Source organism: Phlebotomus papatasi, chromosome 3 (genome assembly GCF_024763615.1).
Source record: "Phlebotomus papatasi isolate M1 chromosome 3, Ppap_2.1, whole genome shotgun sequence".
NCBI lineage: Eukaryota > Metazoa > Arthropoda > Insecta > Diptera > Psychodidae > Phlebotomus > Phlebotomus papatasi.
Genome location: NC_077224.1, coordinates 33,488,948 through 33,505,420, shown reverse-complemented (window position 1 = coordinate 33,505,420; position 16,473 = coordinate 33,488,948). Strand labels below are relative to the sequence as shown.

Sequence of the window (16,473 nt, the reverse complement as noted above, 5' to 3'; positions counted from 1 at the left end):
CCATTTCATTTCACACCTCAATTCACGCAATTCTATGTGTCAGTCTTCGCGAAAAACGCAAAAAATAACCAAATGACAAGATATATTGCAAGCTAAAGTCGTGTAAAAAAAATACAGTAGGACCTCGATAGCGTCAACCCCCGATAGAGTCAATCTCCAATAGAGTCAACAGCTAGGGTAAAGTGATATAATTTGGAATTAGTGTTACAAGTTGGACAATTTGCCGGTACAAGTTGGACATGTTTTTTTTTTCTTGATAAATACAGTACAAAATTTGTTTTTAAGCAAAAGGAACCAAATTATAAAACTAAAGCATTAAAAATATACAAATAAAAATGAAGTACTAAATTTATCAAGACAAAAAGCCCTGTCCAAATTGTACCACTGTCCAACTTGTACCACTTTACCCTATTTTTTTTACTCTACGGACTCCGATAGGGTCAACTTCGCCCCAAATTGACTCCGATAGAGTCAACTTTTCCTTTATTATTGGACTAATAGTATTATATGATTTTATTATGATTTTTTTGAAATTAAAATCAGTGTTTTGGTGTATTAATGTAACGTTTTTAATAAAAGAAAAATATTTATGTACATGGTAATGGTAATATTATGATAAAATTTCTATATTAACCATGGAAATAAGTTTTCAACAAAGTATTTTTCTTTTCGTGATTTTAAGCATTTTGACCGATTGAAGATTATCTTGTCTTTTCTCTATTGTCTTAAGATTTTTCGATTAAGCCCTATTACAACATAGTGAAGAAACTTTTTCTAAATTTATTCAAACTTTTCAAAGAACTTATTTGTTTAAAAAAAAATGTACATGATAAACGATCATAAAAATTACCCTTCTAAAGAAAACGTGTAAATTAATTTTAAGTTACATTTTTAATTTAAAAAATTTTGATCAAAAACAAAATAAGCGACAGAAAATTAAAATTGGTCAGCAAAAAAACGGTTAAAACGTCCTTCTTTTGTAAATTTTAGATAAAAGTCTGCTGAATGATTAAAGATTTTGACTTTGAGTCTTTTTACGACCTGGAAGATTATTAATACGACCTTGATTACCACCATCTTTCCCCATAATCTTCCGAAAAACCAGTGGGACATGATTTCCTGTAATCACAAAAAAAAAAACGATCTTAGAGATGAAGGGGAGTGTTGGGGACCGAGTCCCCTGGGTCAAACAAATTAAGAGATAGTGGACTGTATTTATTTTTATCAACTGAATTCACGCGTAGGACTTGACTGCAAGGACTTGATTAATTATGGCGGTAACTGATTGGCTAATTATTTCAATAAATAATTGTGTTTGTTTGCATGTGTGTTGATGGTTCCTAAAATATAACCTACATTTCAATTCACTTCCTTAAACAAGATAATTCAATTCTTACTTTAACACAAACGGCCTCCGTTTGCTTCCATCAACCTCAAGCTATTTCACGAGTTTACAACCTGTAATTTAATAATTTTCATACTATCGCCATATTGAATTTCTCTAATTTTTCTCTTTCAACCTACCAAGTTATAAAACTCTTTATCCTTACTCAGGACTTAGCTTGATCATCTCCCAAGGAGTTCAGCCAAACCTATGCAATACCAATAAATTACATATGTTTTTAACATGAGAAAATATCCTAACTTACGCAAATTCCTTTCCCAAAAGAATTACACAACTGCACGTCACGCCACGCTTTTCACAAAAAGACTGACAAATGTGCCGGAAGGGCTTACTACATAATTTTCAAATATTTCCGCCAGTTGGCGCTCGCGTTTCCAACAGGGAGAGTAGGGAGGAAATTACTGTCATATTAATAATCCTGAGGTTGATTTATTAGGGGGTCATCTGAAGACTTCAAGTCCATATATCTAACCATTTAGCGCTACCAATATTACAGAACATGAATAAAATGAGAAAAATTGGTTTTAGGGCAGAATCACATTGACAGTAAAATGCTCACCGTCACCGTCAAAGCCCTCACCGTATTTCGTTGATTTACGCATTTTCATTGCAATTCTTACGCAAATTCTCAATTACCGTATTGCCTTATCTCATACTCGGTGGCACTAGGTGAAAATAGTATAAGAAAATTGAAGAAATAAAGCGAAAATGCGATAAACGGTGAGCAAAAAAAACTGTAGGATTTTTTTGCTACAGTTTTTCGTACAGTTTTTTTTGCTCACCGTTTATCGCATTTTCGTTTTATTTCTTCAATTTTCTTATACTATTTTCACCTAGTGCCACCGAGTATGAGATAATGCAACACGTTAATTGAGAATTTGAGTAAAAATTACAATGAAAATGCGTAAATCAACGAAATACGGTGAGGGCTTTGACGGTGACGGTGAGCATTTTACTGTCAATGTGATTCTGCCCTTATTGCTCTTTTTGTGGAGTTTAGAACCATGGCATAATGAAAAGAACTTTCAATCTCTTCTTTTATACACTAACAGTTTAAAGGAAATTCTAGTTAATAATGTTATTTACATCAGAATTTTCAATAATCTACTGGAGCTCTTCTTATGATACCATTTCCTTATCTTAACATCGTGGCTGGTCCTCAATATTACTACATGTTTTTATTATTTACTAATAATAAAAACATTCCATAAAATAACTCCTTAATCTCCGACTTTTACCCATACATATGACTTTTTTGAGCCAAAGGGTGTAGAATTTATGGGTTAATTATGTGATCTAGAACAAATATAAAATAATACACCTTTCTATCAAAATAACACATTTTAATTAATTTTTTTCGGACTCCAATAGAGTCAACAGGCCTGGAAATAATTAGTTGACTCTATCGAGGTCCCACTGTATTCTGTTCCCAGACTTCCTTCCCACCAATCATCAGATACTCTATTCATCTTTTATATGGGATTTATGGTATCAATGAGGTTTTTTCACACTGTTCCTGCCATAAATTTTCGTGTGATTTTCCTCTTTAAAATGCTGATGGCACATTAATAAATTTTAAGGCGATGCGGTGTAACAATAAATGGGTCAAATGAAGCAAATGGGAAGTAATTGATTAAAGTATTCAATAAATAATTGCTTGTTTATTATTTTTTTATTTCCGTACGGAACAAATAAATTTAAATTCATCATTATTAATGCTTATGTAAGATTAAAAAAACCACGACGAGGAAATCAATCTGCTGATTTCTGAGGTAAATTTTTAAGCTTTAAATGTAAATTAGCATTAAACATTTCTTCATTATTTTGCAATAAAATTCGGTCTGTGGGTCTTTCAGCATGTACATAAATATTTTTAGGTTTTAAACTAATGATTTAAGAGATAATTTGAACTCACGACATGTGCATCATAAAACGATTATTCTATTACAGCTTACTTCTGTGTTTAATGAGCATAAAAGCCATAAAATAACCCACTACCATCTATCTTTTAATTACGTTAAAATAGTATCGTTTTCAGTAAGTTTTTAGCCAAGACCGTCAAGACTTCAAGTGTCTCAATTTCTTTTTTTTATCTTTAAGAGCAAATCAGGTCGAATTTTGCATTGTTAATATTTTAAAAAAAATATGACTAACAGTGTACCATTGCTTTTGTCTATTTTTAAAAAGGCCAAAAAAAACGTTTTGAAAACCTTTGTAAAATGTAAATTTAAAAGATAGAGTTGAACCGATAAGAGATATCAACTTTCAGTTTTTGATCTTTGGTGACCTCCCATTAGAAAATATTATCTTGGAACTTGGACGGTCTTTTTTATTACTATTTCTTTCATTCCACAAACAAAAAACTTGTTTTTTGAATGTTTTTGAAAATAGGTTCAACGATTTTTTTTCATCTTTAAATATGTTTGGATGTAGGTCAGATAAATATTTCATGCCAACGTTTAACCACTACTAACCACTACTCTAATGACCTCTACGCACGCACTAGAGAAAGGACAATGGGCAAAACGGTCCAACCTTTCGCCACAAATGAGGCGAATAGTTATTGGCAAAGGTTCCGGGACCAACCCCAAAAGTATGTAGGAAAAGCACTAGACCAGAGGTGTGCAAGAAACCGTTGAAACCGAATTAACGTCAAAATAAGTTTGTTATAGTAGCGTTTTGACCATTGACGTACATGTTTCATTTGACGTTAATTCGGTTTCAACGGTTTCTTGCACACCTCTGCACTAGACAATAAAACATGTATAAGAATAATTGTAATAATTTTTTTTGCAAAACTCATTTTATACAATAACGGTTTATAAATTAGAATAATTTGTAAAACAGGACTCAAAGAAAATTTTCATGGAACATACTATTATATATCTTCATCTCTTCATTTTCCCTGCAATTTTCCAGATCTTCCTCATAAATCTTTAAACATCCTTCAAATTCATAAAAAAAAGGATTGTATATAGCGAAATGTCTCTTGTGCAGTAATATTCTTCTTGGAGAAAGAGTTAGAATATCTAAAGATCGCAGAGTTCTAAAAGATACCGTTACTTAAATACTTTGAGTAAGAAATTCAGAGAAAAAAATGTTTTAATTATTTAATTAATTATACTCAGAATCTTTGTTAAATTTCTTTTGGTAACGGCACCTTTACAACCCTATGAACTTCAGCAATCTTAGCTCCTTTTTTTAATGAGAATATTTCTCTAAAGACGACGAAAGAATATTAAGAATTTAAGAATATTTGAGGAAAATCTGGATACAAGAAAGGAGGAGGGGGGTAGGGATACGGTTTCTTTTAGGAAAATGTTCTTTGAGTTCACTTCTCTTTTAGAAAACGGTATTTTGCACCGACAACTTACGATATACCGTTATTTAAAAATAAACAAATTTCACAAAAATAGTTCTATTCATTTCTTAAGAACTCGTACTTTAAGATATTTGAAAAAGTTGACGTGATGGACTATATAAGTTTCTTCGGGTGATATGTTCAAGATACACTAAGGACTCCGAAAATACCTGTGATTTGCCATTAAACGAAAAAAGTTTTCGTTTTGTTGCTCTGTAATGTGCGATGGCTTATAACATGGTTATAGATTGTATGGGAGCTATCAGATGGAACCGTCAGAGGGAAAATCTAAAAATATTTATTTAATGACTAAGTCATACATTGACTTTGATCCGAATTTCATTAAGATCGGTTAAGCCGTTGTCGATAAATAAAATGTCAAAAGGATATCGTTAATTTCCCAAGGATTGACAGTGCTTTTTGACTTGGGTCTCGGTAATTTTTAAGTCATACACCAATTCCTACAAAATGGGCCTAGTCCCATCTCTGGCGTCTTTTATTTCCATATTGAAGAATTTATCCTGCACGAGCGTAGGGAATTTGCATCAATATGAACATAAATTTCTCTAGTGTGTAGAGGCTATAAAGAACCTTTTTTAATTGATTTGATAGAATTTGATTTTTTTGAGAGGTCCTAAATTTTCAAACACGGCTACACCAATCCTAATCGGTAGTGAATCGGTAGAGTATTCTAAATTAATTTATGTATCACTAACATACCTTATTTTTTCTGAAGCCATGGTTTTGGAACAGATGCCGAGATATCATCTTCCGGTCTTTGACCTATAACTTGATATTTACGGATGGTCTTCTTTCATTGTTCCCATTTCTCCCCAGTGCGATTTTTTCTTGCCAAACCTAAATATATTTATTTAGTTAGAGTTTTATTCGAAAAAGGCTCCAATAATTTTCCTCATACAAATATTATTAAAAGACTATAATTCGTTTTTATGTTTAGAGCCGTTAGAGCCCTACGCGAAGCGAAATGGAGCAAATGCGCGCGACGCGAGAAGGCCATTATTCGCGCCGCCGCCACATTATTTTTCGCGTGCGAGAAAAATTTCCCACGGTTTTTACGTGGCAAAGCTAATTTATGATACAAAGTTTGGTCCACTTGTTATAAATTGGCGCGCTTCATTCAAGGTGTCATTTCCCTCCATCGCATTTTTCGGAAGTCCGAACTTCGACCGAAAATTAAATTAAATTCTCAAATTCATAAATGATTTTATTTATTTTTTATACTTTCAATTTTTTTTAAGCAAAACCCTTTTGGCAATTAAAACTACATTACTCATACGTAATATTTTTCATTAAAGGGAAAAATATTATTCATTGGTATTGTCAGAAAAATTACTTAAATTTTTGGGCTCTTTTTATCCCTATTGTTCATAGAAGCACAAAATACATCGAATCAGACTCTGTTGGACTTTCTAAGGTTAGATGTAAGACTTATCATTGATTATGTTTCCCAGTTTAATTTTTATTGTTAATTTTCAGTCCGTAAAAAGTGTCTCGTCGTAAAAGGGTTCAGTCTTTCGGGATTATGCACCTGACGGAATTATGCACATACAATTATGAAAGTTTGCCTACCATTGGGAGTGAATTTATGAAATCATTTTTGAAATATGCCTGAATGTATACTATATTGCGACGCGGGAAATATGAAAACATTTTGCTACTTTTTTAGAATAAAACTTTAATTTCTTTTATTAAGGTAAATTTTTTAAATGTTCTAACCATTTATTGAAGAAATCTGACCAAAGAGTACTGTTTGCTAATGCATTTCTATTAAACAGTTGAATCTATTTGTTTGAACTAGTTTTACTCCGCGCGAAATTCGTTCTACGGTCGATTTATTCAAAAAGAAATCCCCTGCGGGTATGCAAATTTTCTCGATGCGTAATGCCATTTCGCGCGTTTTTTTTCGATCCTGAAAATGTGCATAATGCCGGGATTAGGGATCTGCGCGCGGAGTAATCTTGCGCGCTGCGCGCAGGGGTGAGGGAGGGATTGGAGGGAAAATTTTTCGACTTTTGCGCGCAAGATTCACTGTTTGCGCGCAATTTCTTTTCTTGCGCGCAAGCTCTATTTTTGCGCGCAAACTTTTTTACGCGAAAAACATTTTATTTGAGACTGAAGAAGGTAATGCCAACCAACAAAAAGGCTTCAGTTCCCAGTTTCCAGAAAAAGCGTTTAGTTTCTCTGTGGATTCGTCCTTCTTTACACAGTATATTTTGTTCCGAAAAAAGTGGTACGTTTGGGAAAAATTGGGTATAAAGGAATGGTTTCAGTGAATATTTTTTTTACTGGTATATACCTTATGTATAAATCGCCCTTCACGTAAACATTTTCCTTAATATTGTCCCTCAATCTGAAATATATCTAAAACGTACGACTTTTTCCGGAACTAAGGATGTATTTAATTTGCTTTTACGAAAAAAAAAATATATATTTTGGCTAAATAGCCCTATTTAAATATGTATATTACGTCATTCTGTGTATTTCTTTAAAAAAAAAAGCTTTTCAAATCGTCGGAAATATCAAGAAAATATAAGTATACGCTGCGTTTACAATATCTAAGGCCAACACATTCTTATAAAACTATATAAGAATGTCTTATATAGTAGTAGTCTTATATAGAATAATTGTCTTTTTTGTCAAGTGCTATTGATTTATTTCTTTCTGAAAGAGTAAGAATTAATATTTCGACTAAAAACAGAGCTCTAACATTTTTCTTGCGGACAGATAAAATCAAGTAGAGGAGACCTGGGATGTTTGGGCCATTTTTATCGTGTTTTCTCTTTGAAATATTATTCCAAGGGGCCAGTAAACTGTTTTAGAATTTTTATTGCCCGTTGAATACCCATAGGGGGAACTGGGGCAGTAGTAAACTGGGGTAGTTGTAAACACTGTGATTTTTTTCATTAATTTTAAGACTCCAGAGGATAAAACCCAAAAGCAATCATAGATACCATGGGGATGTATGACCACAGATGAATTGGTCAATAAAATCCTAATACTTTAAAAATAAAAATCATTTTTCCCGAAAATGTTGATATTTCGATTATTTTGGTCATTTTGATTTCCACCTGGAAATTAAAAACTGTGTAAAATAATCGAAATGTAGCAATACCAGTTCTTTCCTACATATTTTAGGATTATATTTATGCATTTACTAGAGAAATTGAGATTCACAATGAAACTCCATTGAAAAATGTCTTTGATATGCATGCTTTTACTTTTTTTCGCTATTTTAATTATTCTTTATAAAAAGCGTCGTGATTTTTTGAAAAATATGCAGTCTTTATATATCTCATAAGTAATTAAAATAATCGAAAGTGGTGCAAAGTTAATTTCAAGAGTGGAAAAAAGGGTGTTTACATCCTCCCCAGAAAGTGTTTACTTCTACCCCAGGTATTTTGTGAAAAGAGAAAAATGCACAGTGACACAAATTCTATTTTTATGGAAAACTCAATTGTTTTCCAGCATCCGCATTACCTTCGATGTATTGCCTATACCCAAGGGTAAAACATTAGCTAAGAAATATTTTCCAAAAAATTACGGTGTCCTTGGAAAATCACCTCAAATTCGCATCTATCGAAAATGGTTATATGTGCCCCAGTCTCCCCTAAGTATTTACTTTAATATAAGGATTCGATGGAGCTCAGAAAATAAATTGACTTTCTTGGAAGAGGGGAATGTGGAATGTGTAATTCTGTCCCTAACATCCTCGATCTTGGGCACAGAGAGACAAGAATGAGGATATTCGTGGCGCGGTTTTTTTTCAGGCATAAAATTTGGAATTTCTTGGAAAAGGGAATTTTGCAAAAGCATATCGTTGTCGCTCTTACTTTGACAGTCAAACGATCTACGCTTCACCCTTGGCTCCACCTAAGATTTCACAGAAAATGAAGTGACCAAACATCTCCACGTGTATTTTTTTGTTATTTAAAATATTAAAAATTGAGCATAATCTTTGTAACTTTTTTCAAAATATTTTCCAAAAATACTTTGTAAGCTAATGAGATAATAAAATTTTGTTCATTGATAAATTAGTATAAAACACAAAGAGGAAAACTGCAACATCAGAAACTTACTATTTTGATCAATTTTTAAAGAATTGTTTATAGAATCCGAGCAATAAAACTGAGGATATCCATTATTCCATTATTATCCAATTTTTGCTGCTGCGCGCATTCTGCGCGCATAAAATATACTTTGCGCGCTGCGTCGTAAAAATCAGCTTGCGCGCAGCGGGCATAAATGCGCGCACTCCGTGCGCAGATCCCTAGCCGGGATCTAGTGTACTCACAATAAGGAAACAATATGGTATCTGAAACTAATAAGGAGCATATCATATCTTTCTGTATAATCTTCTTCCTCAGTTAATCCAAATAACTGAATAGCATCTGCCAACTTCAGCTTGAAATCGAATTTGCATGCACTGCGAGTTTGTCCACGTTAAGAATCTCACCTACAATAAGCTGATCCAGGCTTATCACTAATTTTAATCAATGATTTTTCTCAATTTTCATCATCTTAAAAATAATAGAAATTCCTTAAAAACTCACAGTGAAAATCCTCTGCAGGATAATCACTATTGTCTTGCAATTGAAAGGATTGGATTTTTAATCTTTCCGCGATAATCATCTCCTGAAAAAAGCTTTTCCACTTTATCTGTTACGCTCCGGATCTGCGATAAAATCTGAACTTGAAAATAAAACTGTTTCAAGAGAGGAATGTGTCTGCATTTTTTTATTAAAAAAAATGGTTAATAGATTTTTTTTGCTTTGTTTAATGAGGCAAATAGAGGTATTTGAAATTGCTGCCTTGCCTCCAAATTCACAGTTTTACGATGCCACAAATCTCTCAATTTTTACGATTGTATGAACAAGAAAAAAAAATATTTTGCAAATCTCTAAGATCTCCAGCCGAAGATTCCAGAATCCTCAACATGGGAGGGAGGTATAAATGGAAGATATATTGCAGGTTTTAGCCTAAATGACCAGCAGAGTGGATGCTCTTAAAACTCTGGTAAATGACTGGTTTTTCCCTCCCAGAAAAAATGCACATTTTTAGAAATTTGATCATTGCAACCCTTTCAAGTTGCCAATTTATGAACAAAAAATATATTATCTTTGCTTATGCGTAATTTAAAAAAAATACAATTATTTTTTATACAGCTTTCTGTTGAATTGGTGAAAGAAAAAGAAAATAAACACAGGGATGAAGTTGTTTTAAGGAATACCTCGTATTTTTGTTTTTGGCTTCTATTCATGCTTCATGGCACCCAAATCCTCAAGAATGGCCTGCAAATTGTCTGGCATTTTGCCAGAATCCAGCTCCAGGGCCAATAGCCTGTACTGTAATGACAGGTTTCTGTAGACAAAAGCCCTTTTGTCATATCTATGGGTTCTTTCAACTTACCCTCTCCAGCTCACTTCTGAGCGTTAGGACGGCCTTCTCTCGATCAGCCACCAGCTCTTCCAGATACTGATAACGCAATTTCTTTCTGGCCCGGCACTCCCTGGCGCTCTGACGGCTTCTCTCTGCTCATATGTTTAAACATTGTCTTGTTAGTGTCTTTGTCTCCAAAACATTTTGGTGAGTCCCTATTTGGTTTTAGTGTACTCACCTAATTTCGCCTTCATATCAATCTTTTCCGTTGAGGCTTTCCTCCCGGGTTTTCTTCCCCGTTTTCCCGTCTCTTTGCGCTCCTGCGAAACACATGTTTCATTAACTAACGGTTTTCTTTTTGAAAAAAAAAGTGAAACATGAATTTGCTTCAGCTGTGTTTCTTTGACTCTCTTGCCGAGAAAAACCTAGATGTTTTGTAAAATAAATTCACACGACGAAAAGAGCAAAAATTTACTTAAAATTCACTAATTATTATTCAAAATAGTTTTTTTTTTCATGAACTAGCTGTGATTTTACTTTTCAAAAAATATTTTTCTTCTGTTTTATTTAAATTGCGCCAACTGTGTTTCATTTTGGCTTTGTCTGCGACCTCGTCTACAGCGCACGAAAAATCAGAAATATTTATTTATGCGTAGTAAAAGGACGCTGTTTTTCTGCGATTTTTGAGTATTTTCCACAAATGTCTCTCCAAAATGTTAATGAAAATGTTTTAAGGATTACTATTGGAGATAGTTTGGTTTAGTGGCAGGCATTTCCAAGTCAAAATATGAGAATTATGGAGAAAAATCTGAAACTCACTGGCTGAGAGGGAACCTCCTCCGTATTTCCCATGTCCTCATAATCCATTGGAAAATTCACAATTGTACCACTGCCAGAAACACTTATCTACTGATTTGGGCACTCAACTACAATTTAACAAGCTTTTTTCTTCGATTTTTTGGATTTGTTTTGCAGAAGAAAACTTTCACAGCAACCTTGAAGGCTAAAGCATCAACTACACTGCCCAAATTTGATACACTGCAAAAAATGACTCCGACAAAGAAACCAAATCTAACGGTTTTCGAATCATCAAGCGCGGAAATTGTGGATAAAGATGTGATTTTCCGCGGGAAGTTGGAAAATTCAGGACGGAAGGTACTTTCCGACGAGAGGGAATTTTGGTGTGTGTGGAAGAATGAGAATCTCGTGGGGAAAGTACAAAATGGGGAAAAAGTTCACTTTAGAATTCAGGATTTGACAACGATGACGTTTAAAGTGACAAGAATTCCCATCGATCGAAAATTGAAATTTGAAAATGGTCGTTATATGCAACTGTTCTTTCTCTATCGCGATTCCATCCTCAATCTGGCAATTGTGGATTGTGGCATTGAGGAATCGCTGGTTTTTCTCGAATTTGACCTCAACACCTACCAAACAACCTTTCATCCGGCCATTCTCATGTCCAGGAGGACTTTTGCGCAGGAAATGACGCCTCAGAATACAGTCTTGTGGGGAGATTATTTTTTCTTCGTGCGAAAGGTGCTTTTGGAGGCGGATCAAAGAAGGATTTATGCGGAAGTCTATCGGTACAATTTAGTCCGGAAGGGTAAATTTCGGTGTATTAGCCAATTGCCGGATGTGGCAGGCTTTCCGGAGGGATTTATGGAGGTGACTTATGACGCTATAGCTAGCGATAAGACTGGGATTGTCTTATTTGGCGTCAGGACACCTCATGCGCCGCCATTTTCGGAGAAGGTGGCACTCCTGGATACACGCAGGAATCGCTGGACAATCTTCCCGCAGCGCAGAAATCGGAAGACATTCACTCCGTGTGCTACGCTCGAGAAGATCGCAGTGGCTGAGAGTGGAGGAGACATTCTCTACGTGAAACGCACGCAGGAGCTGGAACTCTGGCAGAGCAACATGTTTTCCCGCCAATCGAAATGTGTCACCAAGATATCTGCCCTCTATGTGGAATTGGTGCACAGGATTTCACGCAACAACATCTTGATCGTCACTCGGATGAATGATCAGTTTTTCCTCATCAGGAAATCACAGGAGGCTCCGCCGTCTCTTCGACAATTGAGCGCAGACATTCTCAGACGCTACAACCTCCACAAACCCTCAAATGCCGAACTCAAGGCCCTAGGAATCAACCGCAAATTCTTCAATATGCTAATCAAGTAGACTGGAGATCCACTGGGCGATCTCTGGACAGCCAAAGAGTGCAATTATCGAATAATCATGGAAGTCTTTTTTTCTTGATCTCGATAATTAAATACAAAAACAAAATTGAGATGAGTTTTTTTTAAGTCGCTTATGATGACTTCCCGGTGGACAGGAGAGCCAGGAGTCCACCAGCTCCCGTCACAGAGACGATGTAATTGAATGTAGGTGAAGTTGTGCGCAGGACGTAGAAGCTGACGAAGACGACAATGGCCAGGAAGAGGGCATTGTTGTAGAAGATGGAAAAAGTTGTAGCTTCATAATCAGCCACATCGTTCTTCTTCCACAGGATTCTCTCATCCTTGTCCTTCCGGCTCAGCTTCTTGTCATCAGCCAGCAATTTAGTCATCTCCCTGGTCACAGCATCTTCCCTCTTCACAGCAAACTTATGCTTCAATGCAAATTTCGTGTTCCTGTACGCCATTGCGATCAGGTAAGTGGTCAGTCCGGTCACAGCGGCAAAGAAGATGACCGAAGACATCAAATCAATCATGTGAATCCGCCAGAAGAGCCCTGAAAATCATCCAAATTCAGTCCAACTCAGACTCCCGGACTCTCTCGAACACAAAAAATACTCACAAATGGGAATGGCGGAGATAATAAGAGCATTGCCATAGAACAAAGCTGAGGATTTGGTGCTCACATTGCGGCTGAAATCCTGCAGGAGCAGTTCCTCTTCCTTCGTGAATCCTGAACTTTTGGCTGCCTTTTGTGTAACCATTTTCACAGAGGATTTTCCGGGAGCAATACAAACTTTCTGCTTGCCGACGTCAACGTGGACTGTACGTGGAGCGATGTCAGCGCCAATTTGCAGTGGTGGCTGGGATTAGAATTTACAAGACATTTCATTTACTCGACTGAACTAGCGTCAGCGTATTAAAAAAGTACCACTTACAAAGAACATATGGTACCATGATTTGTTATTAAAGGCTGAAACATACTGAATTTTTATTGATGTAGAAAAAAAACTTTTCCCTAATTAATTAACAGACTGGTCAGTAGAAAAACTGAGAAAAACCGAATTGATTAGCAAATATTTAAAAATGGTCACTGAAAAATTCTATTTTCTATGTTTTCGTATTGGAAGAATCTACAGATCGTAGATCGCCCAGAAACGGCTTTCCCGTAGTGAATGCTTCGTCCATGCTCCTGAACTTTTTTTGGGGTAGATGTGGTGCATTTTATAATGTTTTATAACAGTGAAAATGTCTTTTCCTAACATTCAGTTGTATTGCATCAGGCGGGCGACTCGAACTCACAACTGTGAGAGTCGAGTCAGAGATCACACCGTTCAAGACCCGACGGTCTTTCCTATTGCGCTACTGAGATCCTTGAGACCCCTGAGACTCTGGTCGGTCAAACATTACAATCCTTATCATAATCTTTACTGACTAATTTTAGGAAAGCACCTCCTAATCAATTTACTGTAACAGTGAAATATTCCTAAATGGCCTCTACAGACCAGGAGCAATTTCTTTAAAAAATGCCTTTTTAAAGAAAATTTCCCCTATCCTTGTAGGCAGAAACGTCAGAATTTTTTTTTTAAAAACGCAATTTTTGACGAAAATTGCTTCTAGTGTGTAGATGTAGACACCAAGAGAGAAAAAAAACATAATTTCTTAGTATTTACATTTTTACTAACAAAAAGTAGTTTTTCTGATATTTTTTAGACTATTTATTGGCGAATTTGTGGTAGTTTTTTACTCACAAAACTGCGCAAATTTACATACTAAAACTGTTTATCCCGTGTGCTCTTAATAATTACATCATTATATCAATATATTACAGTGATAACAGTCGTAAAATTAAAAAAAAACTGTAGTTTAAAATCGTAAAACTGTAATGCTAACCCTTCCGGCATTTTCATTTTGTTTATGAGGTTTAACATAGGAGTCACAAACATCTAGTCTAGTGCAACATAGTGCGAAGATGTTATAATTTACAATTTGTCTACAATTTAATTTACAATCGGAGAAAAGATCAGTAGCGCACTTTCTTCGGCGCGTGTCAGTGCTACTACCTCCAAACTATAGGTAATGATGGGCTTAACTATGGTGGTGAATATTTTGATCTTTTTTGATCAAAAACCATTTTGTCTCCTGAGTAAATCCATCATATAATTCAGAGGCCTGCAAGAACCGTTGAAACCGAATAAACGTCAAATGAAACAGAGAGCGACAATCAGAACAAGTGATTCCCAACCACAATTTTAACCCAAGTAGAGACCGGAAAAAATCCTGTCTCCACCCGGGATCGAACTGGGGTCTTTTCGCTGTCTAGGCGAATGCTCTACCAACTGAGCTATGGGGACACACTGGCTCTGACTGTCTTTTTGCCACTGATCTTGATTAATTGCCAACGTGCACTTCAACTCGTTTTCGACTCGTACCACAAGTCTTGCCAACGGTATCATGCGTACAATTAAACCAGCAGCCCATGTTTTCCATGGATAATTAATTTATTTTGAAAGTGATTGAACAGAATTCTGTTCGCTCATTCAACAGAATTCTGTTCGGCATTCGCCTAGACAGCAAAAAGACCCCAGTTCGATCCCGGGTGGAGACAGGATTTTTTCCGGTCTCTACTTGGGTTAAAATTGTGGTTGGGAATCACTTGTTCTGATTGTCGCTCTCTGTGCATAAACACAATTCTTGGGATTACGTACCAAGCGAACAGAATTCTGTTCAATCACTGTCAAATGAAACATGTACGTCAATGGTCCAACACGCTACTATAACAAACTTATTTTGACGTTAATTCTGTTTCAACGGTTTTTGCACACCTCTGATATAATTCCATATCACAAAAAGGAATTTACATGGGTGACACATGTGGAAGAAAAAGATTCCCCAGAAAAGCTATGCAAGCCATTGTGAGAAGGCGTGGACCTCGACGCAGACCTAGGACAAGGTGGCTGAATCAAATTCAGAATCTTGCCTTGAAACGCCCTGGGATCGAACCCGAACATCTTCCTGAAGTGGCGGAAAATCGACAAGCGTGGGCTGCTAATTTGGATGTCATGGGCCCGCGACCCCAATAGAGATAAGCGGTTGAAAATGAATGAATGAATGAATGAATGACACATGTGGAATGAGGAATTTACATGTGGTCACGTCTGCACCTCACAGTGGATTTTACCTTTGGATTGTTGCGGACTTCCGTAGAAATCCTATGCCCTATACGCAGACGTTAAAAATCATCCTTGGTAATGGTAGGAATTTCCTTGCGACGAGGCATGGACAAGTCCACCTTGAGATCACAGTACTTCCCATCAACTTCAATTAACTTCAATTTTAATTTTAATCACAATTTTAGAGTGAAACACAAAATAAAAATCTAAATAAGCTCCGGTTCAAATTTAGTAAATAAATAAGGCTTGAGACTTTAACTGCTAACATAAAATCTATATGAAATGTTTTAAGCGAAATATACATACATACAGTAGAGCTAGTCCCCGGTGAGTGGCCTTCAAAGTTGAAGCCAATTTCATACTTTCACATATAAATGCGCATGGGAATTTTTCTGCATTAGTGATCGTTATGCTAAATATTTAAAAAGTGAGAAGTTTTTCCGTATTATAAGATACCTTTCCGTATGGAGGGATAAATATACTAAATTTTTGTTTAAATAAATTTTTTCCTTGGAGCACTGTGACCTGAGTCGGAGATCAATTTAGGAATTGGCTTCAAATAGCTCCATATAAAAAGGCCAACTTTCCAGGCGCTTGCAGTAGAGTCTTATAAATTCGAACGCTCGGGGGGTATTTTTGACATTTCTCACTTCCCAAATTCGAACGATTTTTTCAAAAATTACGAAATTTATGTGAGATTAAATTGTACTTTGAATCAAATTCCCGTACTTTTTCACAAGTCTTTTAGTGGTAACATACTTCCTTTTCATTTTTTATACAGTGCTGTCTCTCTATATGCACAGTTTGGGTACTTTTTTTTTGACAGTTCTCTCTCTGAATATGCACAACTTTTTTTGAAATTCCCAACAGTTTTTTTCTTTCTTTTAATAAATTATCATTTTTTAATTGTTCTAGAATTTCCCGTGCTATTTTAAATATAATATGAGACAGAAA

General features: G+C 35.5%; 2 protein-coding genes across 2 annotated transcripts; both read right to left on the bottom strand.

Annotated features, from left to right (window-relative positions):
* Nucleotides 1-9,838: 9,838 nt before the first annotated feature.
* LOC129805366 (REPTOR-binding partner) lies at nucleotides 9,839-11,144 on the bottom strand. Its single transcript, XM_055853248.1, has 4 exons — nucleotides 10,983-11,144; nucleotides 10,402-10,483; nucleotides 10,194-10,315; nucleotides 9,839-10,129 (listed from the first exon to the last, which is right to left on the bottom strand). Exons 1-4 carry the CDS (start codon nucleotides 11,028-11,030, stop codon nucleotides 10,037-10,039), a joined length of 345 nt encoding a protein of 114 aa, XP_055709223.1. The 5' UTR covers nucleotides 11,031-11,144; the 3' UTR covers nucleotides 9,839-10,036.
* A 1,250-nt stretch (nucleotides 11,145-12,394) lies between these two features.
* Nucleotides 12,395-13,221, bottom strand: LOC129805365 (translocon-associated protein subunit gamma). The gene is made up of 2 exons (XM_055853247.1): nucleotides 12,969-13,221; nucleotides 12,395-12,902 (listed from the first exon to the last, which is right to left on the bottom strand). The coding sequence occupies exons 1-2, from the start codon at nucleotides 13,108-13,110 to the stop codon at nucleotides 12,481-12,483; spliced, it is 564 nt and encodes a 187-aa protein (XP_055709222.1). The 5' UTR covers nucleotides 13,111-13,221; the 3' UTR covers nucleotides 12,395-12,480.
* Between the last annotated feature and the right edge of the window lie 3,252 nt (nucleotides 13,222-16,473).

Excerpts from the sequence above, each read along its gene's own strand:
- LOC129805366 (XM_055853248.1), bottom strand. The coding sequence starts at position 11,030 with ATGGATTATGAGGACATGGGAAATACGGAGGAGGTTCCCTCTCAGCCA. Across the intron at positions 10,316-10,401 it reads TGATATGAAGGCGAAATTAG|AGAGAAGCCGTCAGAGCGCC; the intron begins GTGAGTACACTA and ends ACATATGAGCAG. Across the intron at positions 10,130-10,193 it reads TCAGAAGTGAGCTGGAGAGG|TACAGGCTATTGGCCCTGGA; the intron begins GTAAGTTGAAAG and ends CTGTCATTACAG.
- LOC129805365 (XM_055853247.1), bottom strand. The coding sequence starts at position 13,110 with ATGGTTACACAAAAGGCAGCCAAAAGTTCAGGATTCACGAAGGAAGAG. Across the intron at positions 12,903-12,968 it reads TATCTCCGCCATTCCCATTT|GGCTCTTCTGGCGGATTCAC; the intron begins GTGAGTATTTTT and ends GATGATTTTCAG.